At 34.8% G+C, this 24,580-nt stretch overlaps 2 protein-coding genes across 8 annotated transcripts in view; one reads left to right on the forward strand and one right to left on the reverse strand.

Moving 5' to 3' along the window:
• Positions 1-617: 617 nt before the first annotated feature.
• Positions 618-22,874, forward strand: LOC132641301 (uncharacterized). 7 transcript variants are annotated; one of them, XR_009582798.1, is made up of 7 exons: positions 623-671; positions 800-873; positions 977-1,042; positions 4,493-4,646; positions 5,530-5,601; positions 11,270-12,857; positions 21,072-21,267. XR_009582798.1 is itself a non-coding variant. In XM_060358238.1 (5 exons), the coding sequence occupies exons 1-5, from the start codon at positions 649-651 to the stop codon at positions 21,185-21,187; spliced, it is 351 nt and encodes a 116-aa protein (XP_060214221.1). In that variant the 5' UTR covers positions 618-648; the 3' UTR covers positions 21,188-21,267. The 7 variants fall into 7 exon arrangements, 3 of the variants coding, with proteins under 3 accessions (XP_060214221.1, XP_060214219.1, XP_060214222.1); XR_009582800.1 differs by lacking the exon at positions 11,270-12,857 and having other exon boundaries at positions 618-671; XM_060358238.1 differs by lacking the exons at positions 4,493-4,646; positions 11,270-12,857 and having other exon boundaries at positions 618-671.
• The window catches only part of LOC132641300 (agamous-like MADS-box protein AGL27), a 32,876-nt gene continuing 18,466 nt past the window's right edge, over positions 10,171-24,580 (reverse strand). The window contains exons 2-7 of the mRNA XM_060358235.1: positions 13,526-13,604; positions 12,866-12,921; positions 12,694-12,793; positions 12,301-12,342; positions 10,754-10,795; positions 10,171-10,657 (exon numbers count right to left, since the gene is read on the reverse strand). Coding sequence (XP_060214218.1) covers positions 10,547-10,657; positions 10,754-10,795; positions 12,301-12,342; positions 12,694-12,793; positions 12,866-12,921; positions 13,526-13,604 — 430 coding nt within the window. The 3' untranslated portion in view covers positions 10,171-10,546. The remainder of the gene's footprint in view (positions 10,658-10,753; positions 10,796-12,300; positions 12,343-12,693; positions 12,794-12,865; positions 12,922-13,525; positions 13,605-24,580) is intronic.

The following is a 24,580-nucleotide window of genomic DNA, read 5'->3' on the forward strand; positions in this document are numbered from 1 at the left end:
TAGATTTTAAATACAATTACAAATTTTGAGCCAAAGTTACTGGGTTCTGCTGAACCCATAGATAAAGCTCTCACTCTGCCTCTTTTTATAGCTACAAATATTTGTAGCTCTCTCTGTCCCAATTTAAGTGTTTTACTATCCCTTTCGCTTTCTCTATTTAGTAAGTTTTTCAATTTTAACATTTTAAATGACAAGTTTATGACCATAAGATTTAAAGGACAATATACATCTTTAATTTAAAACCACAAGATTCAAAAGTTTTCCTTTGTTTCATAAGTTCCGCGCCCAGTTAAACTAAAACACTTAAATTGAGACGGAGGGAGTATGATTTATTTTAAACCAACAAATTTCAATTTTTTTTCTCTTAGACTCCATTCTTTTTGGACAAATTTTAAAAATAGGATTGACAAAAATTGGGACATTGGAATAATAAGTAGTAATGACTCATGAGTTTTAACATTTGAAATGACTACTTTACAAGTGGAGAGTTGTAAGCCAACAGTAAAATCAGCTGAGGATTTGTCCACTTGGCATACACACTTGGCTCTGTTGGATGTCTACACGCCAAGAGAATTGCCACCTTGGCTTTCCTCCTTTTGCATGACTCTCTCTATTTATTAGCTGCTACCTTCACTTCCCTCATCCCTTATGCCTTCCAACAGAAGCAAGCTGTAATCATCTCTTTGTTTTCTCATATGAAATCTTAAAATAAAATTGTTATTTTCATGCCTTTGTTTTTATCATTTCATTCAGTTTCCTCTCTTACATTTTTTACTTCATCTTCTAATTTCATTTTCAGATATGTATATATAGTATATAGTAACGTCATCGGAGAATTTGTGTCAAGTGCTACTCCGACTCCAAGGTTAAATTGTGAGTAATGCAAGGAGGTTCAAATCGTAATTACACATTAAATGCCTTTTTATTCTTATGCTTAATCAAATAGGTTGATTTGTTTTTTTTTTTTTTTTTACAGTTGACGACCGTACAACTGAGGCTTCGCTTGCTGTGAACGTGTCTCGACATATTTTTTCCTTAACAGGTGAATACCGTTTTATTTAGTTATTCATGATTTATAGAAAAAAAAAATTACTTGTGAAAACAGTTAGGTATATTGCACCACATGCACCACATCTATTGCAACTCTGTGAGGCATGATCGGGGCGGATTTAGAGGGTGTTGAGAGGCAAAAATTTACAGTGTAGATTTTCTGTGTTTATGTATATATATTAACTTTGGAATATCTTAAACAAATGCAAAAGATTAATTGTCTCTAGCATCTTAGGTTCGATTCCCAGGAAAAATATTATTTTTTATATTTAACTTTTGTTATTTTTTCCGAACCCTTGAATCAAAATTCTGGATCAGCCTAATCGTTATAACGGCTACTGCTCCGGTAGGGCAATAATCCAATTATGAAACATTGACGCAAACTCTTGGGGTTAGTTTGGTACTTTTTTGGTTCATTTCACTATAAGAAATGGACTGTACTTTGATTGGTTTGAACTTGATTAAGCTAAAACTAAGAAAATAAAGCTTAGAAGAAATCTCTTAGAAAGCAAATAGTTCAAATGTTTAAGGAAGTCAATAAATAGAGCTACGATTTTTTCTTTGCAATTTCGTTATATTTTTATTTTATCCTAAGCAATTGATTTATGTAAAACTATAAACTAGAGGATTTTCTATATTCCAATGATAATAGAATTAGCAAAATATCATTTATCATTCATTCCTAAGTAGGGCCAGGCATAATTTTGGAAAAATTGAAATTCAAACGAAATTCGAATTTTTCAAATTTTTTTATTGGATTTTGTTTTTAACTTCCAAAAATTGAGATGTCTCATTATCATCGTACTTTTTATTGTCACTCAAGGAGTTGTGACAATAGATCCTTACGGAAGCATATTAATTGATGTTTAAATCGTATGCAATATATATGAATTGAGTAGTGATTGGCTTGAATATGCACCGTCAGTAGTATGAAAACTGATAACATTTTTGACTTGGATTTAAATTTGAATTTTTTAAATTCAAAAATTAAAAATTAAAATCGAAATTTTTATATCCAATCTAAACTGTCCAAACGTCCGCCCCTATTCTTAAGTTAATGAATTTCTTAATTCCCAAGTCTATCAAATTACATCCTTCAATCCAACTCAATTCCAAATTCTCTTTTAACAAAACGATTTAAAATCAAAGAAGGTGCCCAATTGACTATAAAAACAAAAATTGAGAAATAAGAGATATATCTTAAAAGCAAAATCAATTCCTCGAATAAAACTATAAACCACAATGAGAACTACATAGACATAATCCAAGAACTATAAATAAAGAAAAGGAGAAAAAAGATGAAACTTTGAAGGAATATATTTTTTCTTGAGTTACTGGTAAAAAACAAACCTGAATTATCACTTTTTTGTGAGTTTTCTACCTAAACTATCAGACGTGCGAGTTTCCTACCTGAATTATCACCAACTGTTTGTCAAAACATACCTTAACTATTAGTTGTTCACTTTTCCTACCTATATCGTTCAGTTAGGAAAAATGAACAACTAATAGTTGAGGTTTGTTTTGACAAACAGTTGATGATAGTTCAGATAGGAAACTCACGAAAAAGATAATTTAGGTGTGTTTTTGACCATCCTCTCTTTTTTACCCATGGTAGTGCTCTCAAAGAGTCCCAATTTTGCCAAGATCAGAGCTGATGTACAATTAAAGCTACTAACTTGATCGATCCCAATAGCTTTTGCCCGAACCTTATGTATGTGTTAAGAAAATCTACAAATTATATATAAATATTAAATTTTGAACTTACTAACTTAAACGATTATTGTGTTCAGCGGCATCACAAACCTATTAAATTTTACCTATGCGGTTGCATTTTAGCAAATTGTAGGAACTAGACATGGGCAACCCATCCAACCTCAGTTTTTTCTTTTCTAAAGGTTTCGTTGAAAAGAAACATTGCTAGTTTGTCTAGTCACGTTTCTATGAAACTAGAAGTGCTTATGGAAAAAAAATATCACTTATTAATTTGGCAAAGGAGCGTGATAGGCCACAAGTAAGTGACATTTTTTTTCCCACTAAACACTTCTAGTTTCCAGGAACGTGATTGGCCCCAAGTTTATCTCATCTGATTGACCTTATGTCTTAAATTTTGGTGGATCCGAATTGCAACCTAACCTCGAAAAAACTCGCAATGCGACTCAAAGTGGGAGAACCAAATGGAAATATGTGTTGGTAGAAGAAGTTGAGGGCCGATAGGCCCGAGACTAGACTTTTGACAAAGTAAAGCTACATTGTTTAAAAGTAACAAAATCTTTTTGTGATTTTATTTTTATGTTCAATAAAATTGACAATATTAATTACTAAAATCCATCATAATAAATAATTAACATTAATTATCGATTTAGATAATTCTTTTTGGTTAAATTTAGACAATTTAATTGTAAAATGAACCTTTGTATGTCCTCATATGACACTCAAATATTCTTTTTTGAAATATTGGCCAAACACAAGCATATGCTTTCTTAGGCCTCATTTATTTTTATTAAGATTAAGATGTCTATATCTAAATATTAAGATGTGCATTAAGATTTAAATAAATACGACTGTTTGTTTTTTCAATGTCTGAATGTACAAAACTTGCCTTTATTTTAAATTAATAAGTATATTTTTTTAAAAAAAGTACTATTAAATTTATAAAATACTATATCAATAAAATATTTTTAAAAAGTTATATGGTGGTTGGTGATAGTGGTGGTTGTGCATAGTGTTGGCCAATGACGGTGTTGCAGATAGTACCTAATGGTGATGGTTGCTGATAGTAGTGGTTGATGGTGGTTGTTGCTGATGGCGGCTAATAGTTGTTGTGGATCATAATAGCTAATAGTGATGGTAAATGATAGTAGTGGTTAGCGCTATATAGTGGTGACAGATGATGGTGATTGTCGGTACTAATTGGTTGTCGTTGGCGGTGATAATTGTAAATGGTGCCTAGTGGCAGTGACCGTTGATTATCGTGATTGGCAGCGGTGGTGCTTAGCTGAGGATAGTGGTTGGTGGTTGGTGGTAGTTGATAATGGTAATAGTCGACAATGTTAGTTGATAATGATGGGCGATGGCGGTGTGAGTGAACGGATGGTATTGACGAACTGCCTTCTTTGTATAAATCTTTAAATAAACATTTTAATGATATTAAAACTTTGTTACAGACTTAATCATTCATCTCTATTCAGTCCCATTAAGTGATTGTAATATAAAAAAACACATGTAGTGATTAAGATATTTATTATTAAGATTTAGACCTAAAAAATAACTGGATGGCCCTGCATCTTGTACCCTTTCTGGGAACTAGGAAATTTGGTTTAAAACACTCAGCTGAAGCAGTTTTAGACAGAAAGATGGCACCCAAACACAGTATAATTTCGAAAAATTGCTCTCAAATTTTCCTTTTTTGATTAGCCAGTTTGAAAATTCTCTTCAAGTTTAGGAATCCTGTGGTGGTCAGGACTCGAAAATATCACCCGGAAAATCCAAAAGTCTCATGTGGATTTCATCGAGAGATGCAGCAGCCTCGTGTAATTGTGACAATGACATGCAACACTACTCCTTACTTGAACCTAAAGATGAATACAACATTCGAGGTACCATCCGAAAATTCAGTAAAGGTTTTTCACATCTCGCGGCTCTGGGAGATGAAGTTGCAGGTTTTCATGAAGATTCTTAATTGATTCAATCAACAAGTGTGTCTGCATAAAACAAAACTAGTTAGCTTTACTTTAGTACTACTAGAATAGGGATCCTTTGTAGGGTTGCAATGTCTTAGGAATACAACTGATGTAGCGCCATGCCGGCAAGACTAGTTCAGCTTTAGGTACCACTTATGTAAAGCTCTGGCCCATAAAAAGGCAAGTTATTTCTGTAGAGCTAGTCTGCATATGAGTATAAGGTACAGAGGAATATGGAAAGTCCAACCTTTCTAGATCTGGTTTGTGTCAGAGCAGTCTCGACTAGGTTTTCCAAAGGGGCTCGAGGAGCCTGATGTTGATGATCTCAGCATTGTTGATCTTGTCCATTTGGAAAACCAAGTTGAGACTCCTCCGACACAAAACCAGATTTAGAAAGGTTGGACTTCCCACATTCCTCTGTACCTTATACTCCTTTCAAATATATAATGGCATTTCAAGGTATATAACACCATATATATATATATACAGGGTTTTTTCCCGAGGTTAGCAGGTGCCGGTGACTCCCCCCCGGCCTCCCCCCTCCCCCACCATCCTTAATTACCACATACAAAAGCTAAGAACAACAGATAACTTCACATATAGATCTAATGTCCTAGGATCCTACTCACAGTAGATAAAGATGCATTACAGGCAACAAAGTCACTTCACTCTATCATTTTTACTCCGTCTTCTAATTTAATTTTCAGACATATATATAACGGTATAGGAAAATCGTAATTACACCTTAAATGCCCTTTTGTTCTTCTGATTAATCACGTAGGTTGACTTATTTTTACAGCTGATGGCCCTACAACTGAGGGCTTTTTTGACCATCCAGCAGCATCTTTCTTCTTTAACCAAGCTCCTACAGGTAAATACCATTTAATTAGTATTAGAGATTTATAGAGAAAGAAAATTACTTGTTAAGTATATTGCACCTCATTTATTATTACTCTGAGGCATGATAACGGCAACTGTTTAGGTAGGGCAATAACCCGATTAGAACAAATTGTGAAACATTGACGCAAACCCTTGGGGTTGGTTTGGGGAGTACATTTTTGGTTCATTTAACTAAAAATGGAATATACGGGCTATAATATAAAACTTTAGTTTGGTTTGAACTTGATTAAACTAGAGTCTGTTTGGCCAAGTTTGGCCAAGCGGCTAAAAACTGATTATTTTGAGAAGTGTTTTTCAAATTTGAAAAATGTTTTTGATAAGCATATTGTGTTTGACTAATCTTTCTAAAACGGTGCTTTTGAGTGTTAAATTATGAAAAAGGACAAGTATCAATGAACATTTACTATTACACGATTATTTTAAATATCTATGTTGAAAGACTTTAGTTAAGTTTCTACTTTTATTTAATTAAAATTAAAAAGTACAAATTAAAATTTTCAATTAATATAAGACATAGACAAATTAAAAAAATGCAAAATATTGGTACGACTTGCGTACACTCTACCCTCTCCAGACCCCGCCTGGTGAGATTATACAGGGTATGTTGTTGTTGTTAGTATATTATCAACATGACGATATTAATATACTAAAAACACTAACAAAAATGAAATTTAATAAGATAATATTGTCACTCTTTTAATTACAAAGAGTAACAGGACTGCTTGAGGATCAAACGAAAAATAAATATCCTTTTTTGGACAAAAAATAAATTTAGTTCTACAAAGTTAATTACACCCAATTAATTGCAAACAAACTACTTAATAAGTTAGAATTTTATTTCTTTAAACGGCAACATTCTCTTTCACAAAGAGAATTCTCCTTAGTTAAAGTGAAATTTAGGAAGGTGTTCAAATGAGGTGCACTTTGATTCCAAGTTTCTTTCAATCTCAACCGGTCTGCAACGTAAAATTCAAAATATATAAAAAGACTAACTTGATAATTGTAACAAGAATATGAAGTAATTTTAATTTTATTTGGAGCATTTAAATGTATGATTGAGATCTCATTATGAGTTGCTGCTATATGTAAATATGATTTTTATCTTTAAAAAATAATTTTCTGCTTCTCCTTCTGCTTTTTCCAAGAAGCAAATTTTTTTAACCAAACTGTAAACCTCAATGTTCATCATGTTCAACCACTAACATAGAAAAAGAGTTGTAGATGCACACAGCCATAAGAACAACATAGACATAATCCACGAACTATAGAGAAAATACTCAAAATACCCTCAACGTTTGACCAAAATCTCAACTACACACTCAACTTTTGCGGGGGTCCTATTACCCCCCTGATCATTTTAAAAGTGGAATATATTGCTCCCTAAAAAGCCACTCCCACATCAGTGTTGGCTATGTGAAGCACACGCGCTTGACACGTGTAAATTTCAATTAAAACTTTTCTTTCAATTTTTTTCTTATTCTTTCTTTTTTCTGATTTATTATTATTATTATTTTTAAATTTCTTTTTCTTTTTCTTTCCTTTGTCTTCCTCGTGGTTCTTTTGATAATTTTTTTTTTCAATACTTTGTCCTTCCCTAAAGCCATAAGTGAGAATCATACTCTGCTAATTGACATACAACATAATTTCTTTCTCTCTCCATATACAAAATCTCAAAGAAAAAATGACTACTTTATACTTGAAGAAGAAGAAAAAGCAAAAATTTTGGAGAACAATTGATCAAAAATGGCGGAACCAACTCCGAAGTCTCTGCCACCACAGCACTAGCGGAGAGATAGTCGATGATGATGGATCTCGATGTCGATATCGATGCTTCATGGTCGTTCAATCAGATTTTGGTTGCGGCGGCGACGGTTTCATCTAATCCAGTGTTGCCGCTACAGTCTTTTTCCCTTTCTCCCTGAAAATCTCACCACCGCCGTCCATCCACTGCTCCGACGAACTCATTTATCTGTATATTAACAGATTTTGCTCTATCCATACCTCTTCGCTAACAGATCTTGTACGTGTGGTAATGGCATGAAAGATTCCGTCGAAGAGATTGAAGAGCTGCGGCGGAGATGGAAAGGGGCGATGGTAAAAATTGTGGCGGCGGAGATGGAAGAGCTTGTTGGCGTAATAAATAAAAACAAAAATATGGGATAATGGGCCTTTTTCTCTTTTACATTCAATTTGTTTACTAAATTAAATCTCATTAATTTTTGAATTTCAGTAAACAAATCTCAGACATGGAAGAGGTCAAAACCGACCAGATCTTAGGTGAAATCCCGCCATTAGAACAATGGAAACACACACACACACACACACACACACACATATATATATATATATATATATGGAGTATATATTAATGAAAAGAAATATTAAAAATAAAGTTTTAATAACGTATTTTTGCCTTTCACTCTCTGTCATCTCGTGCCACATCAGCATTTATGGAGCAATATATTCCACTTTTAAAATGACCAGGGGGTAGTAGGACCCTCGCAAAGATTTGGTGTGTAGTTGCGATTTGGGCCAAACGTTGGAGGGTATTTTGAGTATTTTCTCAAAAACTATACATAAAGAGGAGGAGAAAAAAGATGAAATTCTGAAGGAGTCTATTTTTTTTGTCCATGGTGGTGTTCTAAAAAATTTCTCCCAATGGTGTGCCAAGATCAAGGGGCTGATGGTTTAAATTAATTAGACATGTAATTCTGAGAAGGTGAAAGTGTCACGATCCAAAAATCCCCAACAACTCAAGTACCAAGGTGTCTGACAACAGTATTTGCTGATGGTGACAGCGGATAATTGTGGTTAGGTAATATTAATAATGAACAGTGGTTGACGTTCTATAATGGTGACCGATGGTGATTATTATCGGTTGATTGATGATTGTTGTTGTAATAGTGGTGGATGGTGATGACAGTAAATAGTGCCTAGTGGTGGTGACATCCAATTGTCGTGATTGGCAGTTGTGAAGACATGGGGGGTAGTGGTTGTTGATAATGATGGACGACTAGTTGATAATAATGGCGGTGGCAATAGCAGTAGATGGATGGAATTCAACTAACTGCTATCTTTATAGAAATTCCTAAATAAACATCTTAATGATTTTAAGACTTTATTAAAGAACTTAATTATTCAGATCTATTCATACCAATTATGTGAATGTAACACAAAAAGACAAACAAATTTAAAAGTTAAGATCTCAATGATTAAAATTCAAACCTAACAAATAAAAACATTTAACAACTTAGATTTGTGCAAACAGATAGTGCCTAAGGGTGCTGGTATTCAATACGGGTACGGATCAAGATGTCAATTTGCCATCTCATTAAATTTAGAGTTTGCTAGCATGGATCAAAGTATAAATACGGGTGCTGCAATACGATCAATAAATATATAAGAATAATATATATAACAGGGTTTGTTTGGTTCAAGGGATTGAGTGGGCTATTTCGATCTAATCATGATTTTAATCCTAAGGTTATAATTCTAAGATATCTCAATTTTAAACCAAACAACCCCCTTAGTTGTTTAAGATTGTCGAGAAAGAAACTTATTTTTTTGATTAATAAGTTGATTTAGATGCATGACAATTAATAAGTTAAATAAAAGTGAGAATAATTATAAATTAATACAAGTATAATATTAATCTTTCGTTCTAGTTTATGGGACATAGTTTAATTGACATGGAGTCTAAGAAAATAATGAATCCTTTTTTCATTTTATGGTCTCGAGCATGACATTTTATGGTAGTTGATATATGAGTTATAATATTATATAATATTATATATGGATGTTTATGTACATAGTCGTATAAATATGTATACACCTTCAAATACCTATATACATAATGTACTTATCTTTTGTATATAAGTGTATTATACTGTATAAAAGTGTTTTTGGGTTAAAGCTTTGCAATGTAAGTTTTGGGCTATGTTTTTTTCATAACATAAGTGAGCAAATTGTATTATGAAATTTCCCTTGTTTAATCTCAGCATCCGAGAATGGATGTTAAGAATGCAGAATAAGGATTTTAAATTTATAAATCCTAGATTTTACAAAAAATAGCTTTTAACGTTCTTGATAAAAATTCTTCACATCAAGTGAATGCAAATACTAGCTCTGAACAAAATCTAAGGTCTGCCAAACCTATAGACAGACTTAAAGCTCTACCGTAAAATCAAACCAAATACTGGATCAACCAATACTCCTTGACATACATATCACTGAAGTTAAGGTTGGCCAAACCCTATACAAATCTCACACCCAAATCATGTCAGGGCAATACGATTGCAACAAAATATTTGAAGAATCCAAATATAACTTCTCAAGATAACCATAAATTAGAACTTTAGCAGACCATAAATTAGAACTCTAGCATACAGACCTGCGTTCTGCCAAATACATTCTGCTGATGCAGACATTAGGTAGTGACATGCAAATTTTCCATGTCTTGGTTTCCAGGTTGGCCACCACTCGGGTTGGCATCACCCTAGTGTCAAGACGTCAATAAAACACACAAAAAGAAGATACCAGAGAACTTGTAAACGACCTAGAATTAGAGAACTGGCAAAACTTTGAATTACTTGTACACCACAAACGCCATGGCTTCTGAGATAACCTCTAATTTATACAGAGTCATTTAGATTACAGCAGTACATACAGTTTTCGAGACGCTGCACCAGTATCTCTTTATTTATCCTTACACAACATTTCAGTGTTTCAGCCATACCAGTAGACACCAATACAAGAGAAGACTACATAGTAGTAGTTCCTAGTTAGATGCAGCAGAGATATAACCTCGGCATGACATATCCGACGCCTTGAGGAGTAGCTGCTATGCTATATTTTGGGAAGGCTGTTATTTATCTTGAGCTTCTATCTGATAAGTGATGCCTTCAGCTGTCTAGACTCTAGAGAAAATTCAGGGTCTCCCTCTGTCGTCCACAATCCATACGGGTTGGTGGAATGTCATTTAAATTCACTGCTTTCTCATTTGTTTCTTTGTTCTTGATGGTACCTATCTGTAAACATACTAGTCATTCATACAGACACTAAAAGTCCGCACAGATCACACTAATAATGTTTAGCGGAACTGCAGCTTTATCAGCAACACTTACCTCATCCTCCAGAACTTTGTTTTCTTCTATCAGCTGCTTTTCCTGCAGATAAATAGTTTCCAGTTAAGTCTAGCACGCTAAATGTAATAACAATCTAACACCACAAACCCGTGTTAGGAAAATGCTAATACATGGGACGCTAATATTGCATAAACTTCAGTTGATAAAATAGGACCCCTTGAAAATTTTACAAAACTAACAGCAGGCTGCCAATCTGCTAGTGAACTTGAAGAGGCTATAACTAAGTCCATGATTTGCAAAATTCCATACCACGTCCCGCGTCAAGAGGTGCATGAATGCAGCTGTCGGGTAAAACACTCAGCCTAGAGTAGGGAGTTTGGTAGAAATTCAAATGCTAGAAAACCCTTTATCCATGTCCAGCTGATCAAGTATCTGGCTAAGTTCATTTCCAGAAAAGTTAAAACACTCGGCTGAAGCAGTTTTTGACAGCAAGATGGCACCTCGCCATAAGCACAAAGTAGAACTTAAAAAAATTGCTTACTTTTTCTATTGCAGTGGTCTGGACTCAAGAATATCATTCTATTTGCCCAGTCTAGCAGTGAGGCTCATCTCTGGACCTCGGAAAGTCCAAAACTTTCATGTGGATTTCTTTGAGAAAGGACAATGGTATGCAATACTACTCCTTACTCGACACTAAGAATAGGTACAGCATTTAAGATACCATCCGAAAATTCAGAGAAAAGCTTTTACAGCTCCTGGCTCTCGAAGATGAAGTTGCAGGTTTTCATTTTACACTGATGAAAGTGAATATTAGCTTTGCCTATATTGATAGACATTGAACAGAGAGCTGAGAATCAGGGAATAAAAGTGACAAGGACGCCATGACTTCCATTGATTCAATGATGGGAGACAGGTCATACCAAGTATAGGGGGAGTACTTGATGAAAACTTGATCCTCTTCCCCAGAGATCTCAGATGAGGGAACCCTGGGAGAGCCGCCTACTCCAACTACCGTCCATTGCAGATCAATACATTCAATGAAGCAGCCAGTACGGCAGACAAGCTACTTTCTTATTCTAGGACTGGAAGATCTATGGAGTGAATGATTTGATCAATGAATCCTTTCAGGGCCTATCCGAAAGAGAATCCAGTACTTCTTGGTCGTGAATATCTGGTGAATATTAGCTTTGCCTATATTGATAGACATTGAACAGAGAGTTCAGAATCAGGGAATAAAAGTGACAAGGACGCCATGACTTCCATTGATTCAATGATGGGAGACAGGTCATACCAAGTAGAGGGGGAGTACTTGATGAATTTTAAGGTCTCCAGCTATTTCTGCAATGAGAATGATAACCTCTTCAACTCATCATATGTTCAACTTATCTTTACATTTCAATGTTCAACATATCCCCTCAATCCGTTTATAAGCTCTTGACATCAGAAATATACATGAAGGAAGAAGCAGCCATGCCATATTTACCAAGTGCATCAACTAATGAGAGTGGTCAGGAAGCAGTTCTGAAAAGGCGCCTGCATACTATTAGAGAAATTAAACAGATGTCTCATGGAAAATGGAGACCTACCTTGTCATGAAGATTCTTAATTGATTCAATCAACAAGTGTGTCTGCAAAAAACAAAACTAGTTAACTGTGCACCAAAGAAAAAGTAGGGAATTACAGCAATCAAAACAGTCAAAAAATGCAGATTTAAAAAAAAAAAAAAAAAAGAAGGCAAAAGATAAAACTAGCATGAATGGATGTAAGATTGATAAAAATGATCACACCACTACGGGATTCTTTGTAGGGTTGAAATGTCTTAGAAACACAACTGATGTAGCGCTGTGGCGACAAGACTATTTCAGCTTTAGGCACCACTTATTTAAAGCTCTAAGCCATAAAAAGGCAAGTTGTTCTGATCTAACAGCTGGAGATAGTCTGCGTAGTGTAAAGGTACAGAGGAATGTGGAAAATCCAACCTTTCTGAATCTGGTTTGTGTCAGAGCAGACTCGACTTGGTTTTCCAAATGGACAAGATCAGTAATGCTGAGATCATCGACATCAGGCTCCTCAATTTGCCTGTCAAATTGAGGATCAGATACTATGCTTTCCAAGGAAAATTCAAAGAAAAGAGCAGCAAAAGGTCAGTACTTCTCTAACGCCTGTAGCAGTTCTTCCATTGGCATGAAACTTGCATATTTTGATTCCTGTTCCCACAAAATGATAATAGAGTCTCAGCAAACTGCATTTGTATATAATTACTCCATGCATCCTGGACAACTCAAAAATGGACTGATTATCGCTATTAGTATTACTTGCATGATGTATGTGAGTGAACAACTGTCGTGCCACTTTCCTGGTTTTGACGATTTACAACCCATGTTTAGAACAACACATTCCAGAAGAACAAAAGCAATATATATTGTATATAATTCATTTATGATGTAAAATGACCATCCTTAATTACTAGATACTAAATTGGAGCTTCTAACCAGAGTGGGACAAAAGCTAAGAACGTCAGATACCTTCACATATAGATTTAGTGTCCTAGGATCTACTCACAATAGTTAAAGATGCATTATAGGACACAAAGTCACCTGCAAAGATTTGTATCAACACATTTTCTTTTGAGTAACCACAAAACTATATAAACATTAATAATTTGACATGGTACATGCATTTGTATCATCTTAGCAGCCAAGGAGTTGCTTTCAAGTTACAGAAGAACTATAAAAACATTAGTCATTTACTTATTATACAGTACCTCTGTCAAGAGATAAAGAGGACAGGTGGAGTCAACTAGACATATACCTCTGTGTCATTGACTTCTGCAGAGACCTTATCTTCTGCTTTCATGTGGTTGTTATACCGGTGGATAATTCCTGTCAGACTGAAATGCATATATCATTTGTCATCAGTGTGTGAAGCAATCAATTACAAACACGAAATGGTCTCCACAATATAAAGTTCATACTTGAGGAAGGAAGAATAATCTGTGAAGTTCAAAAACATAATGCATCAGACAAATTCTCAACAAATTTATTGTTTCTCTTAAATTTCAATCTTACATTAGGGACTGCCCTATCAAAACACAATATCATTGGACATAGAGTTGGACTATTACAACCACTACGAGTCAACACTAGAAAAGCAGGAAGAGTTGGAAACAACTTGAACAATGATAACTCACTTAGCCATAAAAACAACTATAGCTACTTTCCAATTTCAAAAAGTTGTTTGAAAAAATTGAAGGGTCTTCACTAATTAATAAGAAAGTGAATAAATAAGAAAAGCTATAGGTCAAACTAATTGGGCAAGAGAGGGACATAACGGTAGGATCCAGACACACCAACTTGGCCAAAACCATCTGTTACCTTTCAATAACTAGGGGAGTTAGACTCTACAATGGGAGAGTCTAGATGGTGACCAAAGAGATCTAACAATCGATTATCAATCAATCAAATACAGCTCAATGAAAATAAGTTGAGAAGATTATGTGAATCCTCTACATTCACTCAGCTCTATTGGGCTCCATTTCATTAAGATACCAGATGGGGTTTGCCAAAAGCTCACCTCTATCATTTAGAGTTAACTAGTTAGTTGGGATGAGTCAAACAAATCCTCATTGACCATACAACAACAACAACAACAACCCAGTGAAATCCCACAACGTGGGGTCTGGGGAGGGTAGAGTATACGCAGACCTTACTCCTACCAAGGTAGGACGGCTGTTTCCGAAAGACCCTCGGCTCAATAAAAAAACATAAAAAGAGGTCAGATAAGGCTAAGAGATTCAAAGCGATATGAAAATGAAGTAACGCAAGAGACACAGATAACATAGAATAATCAAAGCACAGGAAATAACAGATAATAGCATAAATCAGAGCACAAGAAATTATACTACGATAATGCGATATGGAAATGAAGTAACGACACAAATCCTCATTGACCATGCTGCTAATATTTGAAGATCTAGGATTCCAATATCTGAAGAATGAAACCATTAACAAGTCTAATCTCAACTACTTGGCACCATTTAAATGGATCCTTTACTTCCATTGTATGATATTCTTAACTAGGTCTCTATTGATTCGAGAGATTTAGAACCCTCTTGACATAATCTCCATATTTTTATAATTTTTACTTGTCTTAAACGCACTCTCTATCGCTGTTATCATTTCTAATATTGGCCACACAACAACAACACACCCAGCGTAATCCTACAAGGGGGTCTGGGGAGGGTAGTGTGTACACAGACCTTAACCCTACCTTGGGAGGTAGATTGGCCAAAAATTTGTACTATGACATATTCAGGATTAGATTCATATCTTGGAGTTTCCACAACACATATGTTGGGCCTAATCAGGATTAGATTCACATTTTTTGAATTTGTTAAAATTATTAGATAAAAGTTCAACATGTCACCCACGTTTCTCCAGTTTAACCAGTGGGAAGTTGATAACTCAATCATCTGCTTGATTAAAGTTCACGTCTCATCCTAAATACAGAAAGGTAAAAAGTAGGACCACTGCCTTCCGCTTCCCAAATCCAAAACGAGGATGTGGATAAGCATCTGTTAAATCATTAGACAAAAGTTCAGCATATGCTTCTAGAGCTACTCGGTTAGCTACGACACCTGGCGCATTACCCCAAGGATGTCCTAAAGTTCCTCCACCGAACTGTAGTACGGAATCATCCCCAAAGATCTCGGTCAAAGCAGGCATATGCCAAACGTGAATACCTCCTGAAGCCACGGGTAGAACACCTAGTAAAGAGACCCAATCTTGAGTGAAATAAATACCGCGACTTCGATCTTGTTCAACAAAATCATCACGCAGTAAATCAACAAAGCCCAGAGTTATGTCTCTTTCACCTTCAAGTTTACCTACTACGGTACCAGAGTGAATATGATCTCCACCAGACATACGTAACGTTTTTGCTAATACTTGGAAGTGGCTATCATGATTCTTCTGTCTATTAATAACCGCATGCATTGCACGGTGGATGTGAAGAAGTAGACCATTATCTTGGCAATAATGAACCAAGCTAGTATTTGCGGTGAATAACCTTAGCTTAGAAGTGTCACTAGTTGCTTTGGTACTCTTGCTGTGTAAGGTGAAGAAAAATTCCCACCCAATAACAACCTGATATATGATCAATAACGACGACGTGCCTAGTGGATTCCCACAAGTTGGGTTTGGGGAACTGATATATGATCCATATGAGATAGAGATCCTAAAAATGAATAAGCAAGCAAATAACCAAAAGCCCTATAGAATCACTAGAAGCATACGCTTGTATGAAGATAAGCAATAGTTGTATTGATATGACATTAGAAGATCACAGTTTACAAGAAGCATAGCCCATATCAACTGCGTACATAATTTTTTTTTTTTTTGGGGTAAGGTAAATGTAATCTGCGTACATAGTTAAACATGGTGATGCTCTTCAAAGCTTCTTTGTGGTCTCCAGGATCCCCAGGTAGCTTAGCATGACTAGTTTCACTTGGAACAAGAATAAGCAGACGTAAAATGATACCAATACTCTTGGAACGGAAAAGAAATATGCTCGGCAACCTATTAACCCTCTACCCTAATACTCGACCTCCACACCCTCCTATCAAGGGTCATATTAGTCTAAGAAGATAACCCAAAGTTTGGTTTTCTATCAAAGCCACCGAACTATACTAGTTGGCTATTTGAGCATGATAATCCAAAGGTTGGTTTCCTATCAATTGAAGGGTCCGTTCTTTTGGGGAAAAAAGAAGCCTTACCTTTGTATCAGACAACATGAGTGAAAACAGGGTAAGAAATGCTAATGAAAAAACACACCATGAGATCCTTTGAGAGAACTAGGAGGTGGAATTGTATTTTGGAAGTGAATCCAAAGGGTTGTAATCCGTCACTAGGTAAAGGATGAAATCAGAAATAAAACCCACGGTTAAAGTTAAAGTTTGAACGATTGCGAGGCACCATTCTTACTTCTTCCCAGAAAAGAGTCTTCACTCCATTTTGAAAGCTCTTTCAAATAGCATGAGCGTTAAAAGTATTCAATTCGAGCACCTAATGGTGTGACCTAGTGGTAAATGAAGTGGATTGTGAACCATAAGATTTCAGATCCAAACCTCAACAAAGACAAAAAACATTAAATTATTTCTTCCCATTTGTCCTACTAGCCTTGGTGCACAGAATTACCTGGTACATGTTACTGGTGGGATGTGGCAGGTGTCAGCGCAATTAATCGAAGTGCGCGCAAGCTGGCTAGAACACCACAGTTATCAAGAAAAAAAAGTCTTTAGTTCGACAAAAACGTTAGATTCTTTTTATTTTTATTTTGACTTCTTTCAAAGGCAAATGAATAAGAAGGCCGCATATGTTCTTGAAGAAGATGTGGAGAGTGAGACGGCTGCAAAGGTCCATGAAAATTGAACAAAAACGCATGCGCACATTGGTATCGTGTGATCTATGCATTCCAAATCATCCAATCAAGGTTAAGGCTCACCGAATATTGCTATTGATCGACACTTGTGACCTACCTATTTCACACTACCTCTATTAATTCACATCACCTAATCAAAGATAATGACTAATTGGCATTATTATCGGTGAAACTCACACCAAAATGCCAAGACTTGTTGGATTCTGAGTGCAAAATGAAATTAAAGACATGTTTACTTGGACCAACTAGGCAAGTGGAAAAGAAAAAGTTCATATAGGTACTCAACCGAAAAAAAATAAGTAAAAACACAATTATATAATGAGATAAGCCAAAACACAATATAATGAAATATTCGAGCTAAAAATTATATCAATCAAGTTCATAAACTATTTTAAATTTCAAATTCAGATGTAAACTTTAAGTGACGACGTTTGCCTAGAACTCGCTTTCTAACTTTTCATTCCAATTTAATTATCAATTTTCTCCAACTAAAATTTCGAAATTTCTACTTTGTTACTCATACTCAGAGACACATCCATCAATAAAGGTCTCTTTACATAAATACATAGAACTAATCGACAATGAGTGACTTCTTAGCGTCGTAATGCCTACACTAAACTTGGGTTGTATCACGTCCAAAGGATCAAGTATGTCTCGAACACTCATATTAGAATAACCTAGCTAGTTGAGCGATTTTGTTATGGGAATCAGCAAAATACCTTTAATTTTCCTACTAAAATACTTATCGTTGTTGAGAAAGATATGTACTACATTATACTACTAATACATCTTATTTTAAAAGGCTAAGTTACAGAAAGTAACCCTAATGGTCAAAGAGAGCACCTTATTGGACGCTGAGTACTTCACATTATAGATGAGAAAAAAATCCAAACCTTATATCCCTGATATATCTAGGCTATCTTTTTTATAATTGTAATATCCAGACCAGCTTGCGTGCACCTCATGATTCTCAACCCACTTCATTGACCACTAGACCACACCCTTGGATGAACTATTTTTCTATATAGCTATGGCCACAAACCTAAGGGAATTTTTTACCATTACTTTACACAAACACATTAATCTCAAATTGTTAAAAATTTGCACAAATGTAGTATTGGCTCAAAGAATAATCATTATTCTCTTCTAAAAGCTTAGCTAATGATTTTCTTTTCCAAGACATTACTATCGTCTACAACATTTACCCAATCGAATTCGATATGATCGTAGCTGTGAGATTAAGCAAAGATATCTAATCCTTTAATTACAAATAGGAAGATACGTCTCATAATGAGTTGGATTACGTCATTTCTTGTTTTCAACTAACTAGATGAGTTGAAAGAGCTAGATACCTCACAATGAGAAGGATAACTGCATTTCTTGTTTTCAAGAGACTAGATGAGTTGTCATCATAAGAAAATCTTTGTAAGAACTTGTTGAGCATGTAACATGCTTCTATACCACAAATTTTCTTAACATAATTGAATATACTCTTTTCATTAAGAAGAAATTTATTTTCCTTTTGATTGGACAATCATTTAGTCGTATCCAAGACTATGATCAAGCATCTCTTACTCTATATGCCTATACCACTTTTAGAGAACTTATAGTCTGTTTGCCCAAGCTTCTAAAATATGCTCATGTTGAGAAGTATTTTCGAAAAAATACTTTTGGAGAGCAGCGGTAAGCTTTTGTCAATATTACAACACTACTTTCAGCTTGACCAATGTTCAAAACGTGCTTCGGGGCACTTACTTTTCCACTCAAAAGCTTGGCCAAACCCCTCAATTTTCTTAAATAAGCACATTTTTAGAATCTTGGCTAAACATGCTATCAATCATTTTGAAATTTGTTTATTGGATTTTGAAATATCTTCGGAAGGAAGTTTTAGAAACTTTTGAGATTCCTCCTAAATAGCCTACTTTTTTCTTTACAAGATATACCATTTAGAAAAGTAAGGAACAAACACCTACAGAAAGGAAATACATTAAAAACAACAATAATGGGAAGAGCAGCTAATATCCCAACAATAAGGTCTTCAAACATATCTTTGAAGGTAGATACCCTTGTAAAATCCTTGTCACCAAAGTTAGGTTCCTTTACTCTAAATTTTAAGCTAAGAGCATCGATATGCATCTACTGTAGCAAAAAAAGTTCACAAACTATAAAAACTAACAATGTCATTATATCTTGAGAAATGATTGATAACCGAAATTTAGATAAAATTTGTTTTGCAGAATTTTTGAATGTCACTACATATGCTTAATTTTAAAGTTGATGTTTATTTGAGTTTGTTTAAGCAAACCTTGTGAAGTGTTTTTTTTTTCAAATTTTATGGTTAGAGGTGCGTTTCCAAATTTGCACCCAAGCGTGTGGTCTAGTAGTCAATGAAGTTAGAGTAGAACCATGAGGTCCCAGGTCAATGAAGTGAGAGCCATGAGGTCTCATGTTTAAATCACATAGGCAAAAAACTAGGTGATTTCTTCTCATCTAGCTCAACCTTATAGGGTCAAGTTACCTTATACTGGTAGGAAGTGCAATACCTAGTGGAATAGAAGAGGTCCACGCCAACTGGACTAGATACCACAGTCATAAAAAAAAGGTATACTTCCAATTTTTAAATGTTCCAACCGAACATCAAATTTCAAACTTCAAAGCAACTCCAACATTATAGTTTGGAATATGTTGGAGAAGCCACATATAGTTGAAGTCAAAAGTTCAAGGAAAAAAAAAAGATTAGGAATACATTATGATGTGGTCCCCGTTTGTCACTAAGAACATTCACTGGAAAATATTAAAACACCATGTTTGCTTTGTGCAAATTTCTGGAGCACCTATGAAATTACGAGATAAGCTGAATTTGTAGATACATACCTTTGTTTAGGTTTCTATTTATTTTATAGACACCACTCACCCAAGAGGTGGTTCCTGCTTTACACAACAAATAAATTATAAAAAAAAGAACATTGAAGTTGAAAAGTATAATATAGTGAAATAGCACTACAAATACTACCTTATCTTACATAGAAAGAAACTACTACAATTAATTATAAAGCATTTAAACTACCAGAACAATTACAAGTAAATGACTGCAAGTTTATGTATCCAATCGGTGACTTGATACATATGTTGTTCACATTTGAATTCGAATTTACATAAAGAATCAAGAGTTTTCTTAAATACACTGAATGTCTTTGCAATTGGAAACTTAACATAGGAAGTGAACTATATCATCCAAAACTGTTCATGATTGAGTAGCCTCCAATCCATTCTTGGTTTTATCAAAAAAGTAACAATTCATGTGCAATATCTACAAAAGGGGGAAGGGATCAAAGTATCTAAAATTACAAGAGAACAACAATCATAAAATAATCTGATATCAATAGAAACTTAAACACATAGTGAGATATCTTAAGCATATAATTAAGTAATAATAAAACATGAGCCCCTATCTTTATATTGTGAGCACACGATAAAGTCCTAAGGTTTCTTCTTCTTCTAAAGCAGGAAAAAAAATAAGGCGGGGTGGGAAGGAGGGGGGGGGGGTGACAATGACCTTCCTTGGCAACCTTTTCTTGCACTTCTAAGTTTACCCTTTAAGTGTATGTACATGGTCAAACAATGATGCCCATGAATGTTAGGAGTTGTTCCAATTTTTCAATTAAATAAACCGTACATGGTAAAATAATAAAACCACAAAAAAAGGCTATTTCAAGTTTCCTGTCCAAATCAATAATATTTACATCAACTATGAAAATATTTTATTAAGTTATATGACACCTATATTGCTGCAAAATCACAATAACTCATTTCTGTTTACATATCTCTCATGCTAGCATCAATTGATACGGTGGAACAACCAAAAAGAAGACATGTTAGAAGCTGTTTAATATGTGATTTATATCTTGTACGATTTCAGGGGATACACAATGTACACCAGTCAATGGGATGGATATTTGGCTCTACCGAACATATAAGGAAATTCGAAGTAACATTCTATGGATGTCAAGACATGGACAAGTTTTGAAACCCTAGAAGGAAATGTCGACACAACTACTTCAATGAATATCTTCAGTTGCTAAATCGAACAACAAGATTAAAGGTCCCACTTGATCACAAGTACTTGTTACCTTGTAAAGGAGAGTTCATTAAAAATCAAAACACATTAATTCGTCGATATATATTTTTGGACTCTTTCAAATAAGTGTTTGTTAAATTGGCCTACCAGTTCAACTTCGAACTTGAAATGTGAAATTTGAAGTTTGGAAAACAAATCTTATGAATTTTTCAAATTTTCACTTACAAAACTTCAACTGTGTTTTCATATGCAAATACCACTTCAACTTTCAAATATCATTTCTTCAAGTTAACTCCAAATACTACTTCTATTCTCTAAGTATTCAATTATTGCATGTCCAAACCCCTACTAAGACAACTTAGAAACTCTCCGAGTCAACTACAAAGAGTTCTTTTTATAGTTATCGAAACTCGAGTTATCTGAATAATGGACAGAGAGGTGAAGATAACCCCTACTTAGATAACTTAGAATGTCTCACCCAGGGACAATAATGTAATAACTAACAAGATGGAAAACAAACTATCTTGTTTGGCTATGGTTCTTAAACAACATGGCAACTAACTGATTTTTACTAGGACAAGAAACAAAAGTTGTTATGTGCCCGATTATAGTGGCTTTTACGATTGGCGAAATCATATGAGAAAGAAAAAGAAGCAATTTGACCTCTAATTCTTCGATGAGTGACTAAAACAATCAAGGAGAGCAAGGTAAGTGACTAGTTAGACTACTGATAAATGATAGATTAAATGATAGATGATTGATGAATCGAGCTAAATGAATAATATGAACTTCAACCCACAACTCTCAATATATAAGAAATCTAGTCACTAATCCTAAAAGAAAATTGTAGCTTTTTTACCGTCTCTAGTTTGACCACAATAGAATCCATCACAGTCACACACACTTTAATAAGACGTGTTTCAAAGAAACACTTAAAATGATTCTGTCTGCATCAGTTCAGATTATTTTGATATACTACCACTATGAAAACTATGATTTTAACATGTTCTAAATATTCATTGCAAGTTTAAAAGTATATTTTGATTCCTGAATATATAAGAGTATACTTGAAATAGTCATTGCACGTTTAAAAGTATGTTTTGATTCCTAAATATATAAGAGTATACTTGAAATAGTCATTGCACGTTTAAAAGTATGTTTTGATTCCTAAATACATATATGTAACTATGACACAAATGTAACCAGTCAAGTAAAAAGTTGCAGGGGATGCTGAGATAGATGTGTGGCTATTGGATTAGGAGAGATAAGATTAGATATGAGGACATCCGGATAAAGTGGGATAAGATGAGGGAAGCGAGACTGATATGGTTCGGACATGTGAAAAGGAGATGCACGGATGCCCCAGTGCGAATATGCGCAAGGGATGCAGAAGCGAGACTGAGATTGTTCGGGCATGTGAAGAGGAGATGTACAGATGCCTCAGTGTGAAGGTATGAGAGATTGGCGGGTTAAGAGGTAGGCTGAAAGGTATTGCAGAGAGGTGATAAGACAGGACATAGCGTAGCTGCAGCTTATCAAGGACATGATTAGGGTAGTAGGTTCGGAGGTAGTTTAAGTGTTGTTTCGCTTATCATTTGATACTACTTGTCAATTGTAGTATTACTCTTGTTTCTTGCCATTCGATTTCGGTTATTATTTATTGTCTTGTACCTCGATATTGTCTTGTTTTGTTGTAGTTATTTTCCTTTTCAACCTGTAGTGAAATGCTTTGAACTGCTTTTTCTTAAGCTGAGAGTCTACCGGAAACAACGTCTCTACATTGAGAAGGTAAGGGTAAGGTACACTACCTTGAGAAGTATGTTGTTTCTTTTGTTGTACGACACAAATGACACAAAAGTATGATAAAAATAATTTAGAGAGAAGCTCAGCAGAAGCCAAGCGATTTAAAGATAGTGTCAGTCGCTCATGGAGGACAAGTAAAGACAGAGATCTTTCTAAAGAAAATTATGATGAGATGAAACTAGTAAAAAGCAATACTAAGGTGGCATAGTCTCCAAAAAGAAAACTACGGTAAGATGAAACTAGTAAATTGTAGCTATCTTCGTTGAATATAATGTAACTCAGAGACATAGAATAGATGCGCTCCTTGGTCATATGAAACTATGCAACCGATTCGAGACAAAAGTATGATAAAAATAATTTAGAGAGAAGCTCAGCAGAAGCCAAGCGATTTAAAGATAGTGTCAGTCGCTCATGGAGGACAAGTAAAGACAGAGATCTTTCTAAAGAAAATTATGATGAGATGAAACTAGTAAAAAGCAATACTAAGGTGGCATAGTCTCCAAAAAGAAAACTACGGTAAGATGAAACTAGTAAATTGTAGCTATCTTCGTTGAATATAATGTAACTCAGAGACATAGAATAGATGCGCTCCTTGGTCATATGAAACTATGCAACCGATTCGAGACAAAAAGAAAGAAACGAATGGATTCATTTTGCAGTTTTCAATATGATCTTTACCAAAATCATTATTTCTAAATGTATTCTCAAGAAGCTATTAGTCCCTAACGAATGTGCGTGTGTTTTATCAATTGAAAAGTCCAGCAAGTGGACTTACTTGTTACTTTCATATTCAAATTTAGTAATTATCAAAACTAGAGGGTTGAGAGTGATCTGCAAATGAGTTTTGCATCCTTGCGAGCGCCATATTTACTTTGCCAAAAATTGAGTCCATTTCTCTAGAAATTAGTTGGTTCAATTAATGAGGTCCAAGGCTACCAAGTGCCAATGACGACCCATAAGCTTAATGTCTATGATTTCACAGATCGATGGCTTGACTGGATTTGTTTGTGTGCATGTAGCGCAACACCTTAATAAGTGCGAGACTAAGAAGCCACGTGAATAAGTCTCTCCATCCTAATATACTCCCCTTAGAGTTTCCGTCTAAAACCAAGCAAGCAAGAAAACTGCCTTATCTTTCTTTGTACCATATGATGAGGATTAGTTCAATGCACAAGAAATTAAATATTTGAGAGAATTTACAGCAGAGGCAACATCAAACAAGTGACCAACCCCTAGAAGGAGAGGGACCCCATCAGGTATTTAGATTGAGAGAAGGAACCCAAACAAGACTAAAAACATTTATTAGACGAATTAATTAATTAAATTAAAGCACAAGATAGGGAAGAGCTTGGATTTTACCTTCCCAGTTAGAAGAGATGGTTTCAATTAGACTAAGAGAAAGTATACTTCATCAACTTTGTGCAAGAAGAATCTTGAACCCATCTTGGGTTGGGAGAATCATAATAGGTTTGAAAAAAGACCCAATGAACTAGGTTGGACAACTAATGAAATCAATGTGGTATTATTTGAGGATAAAACAGAAATCA

This window comes from Lycium barbarum, chromosome 5 (assembly GCF_019175385.1).
Source record: "Lycium barbarum isolate Lr01 chromosome 5, ASM1917538v2, whole genome shotgun sequence".
Classification (NCBI taxonomy): domain Eukaryota; kingdom Viridiplantae; phylum Streptophyta; class Magnoliopsida; order Solanales; family Solanaceae; genus Lycium; species Lycium barbarum.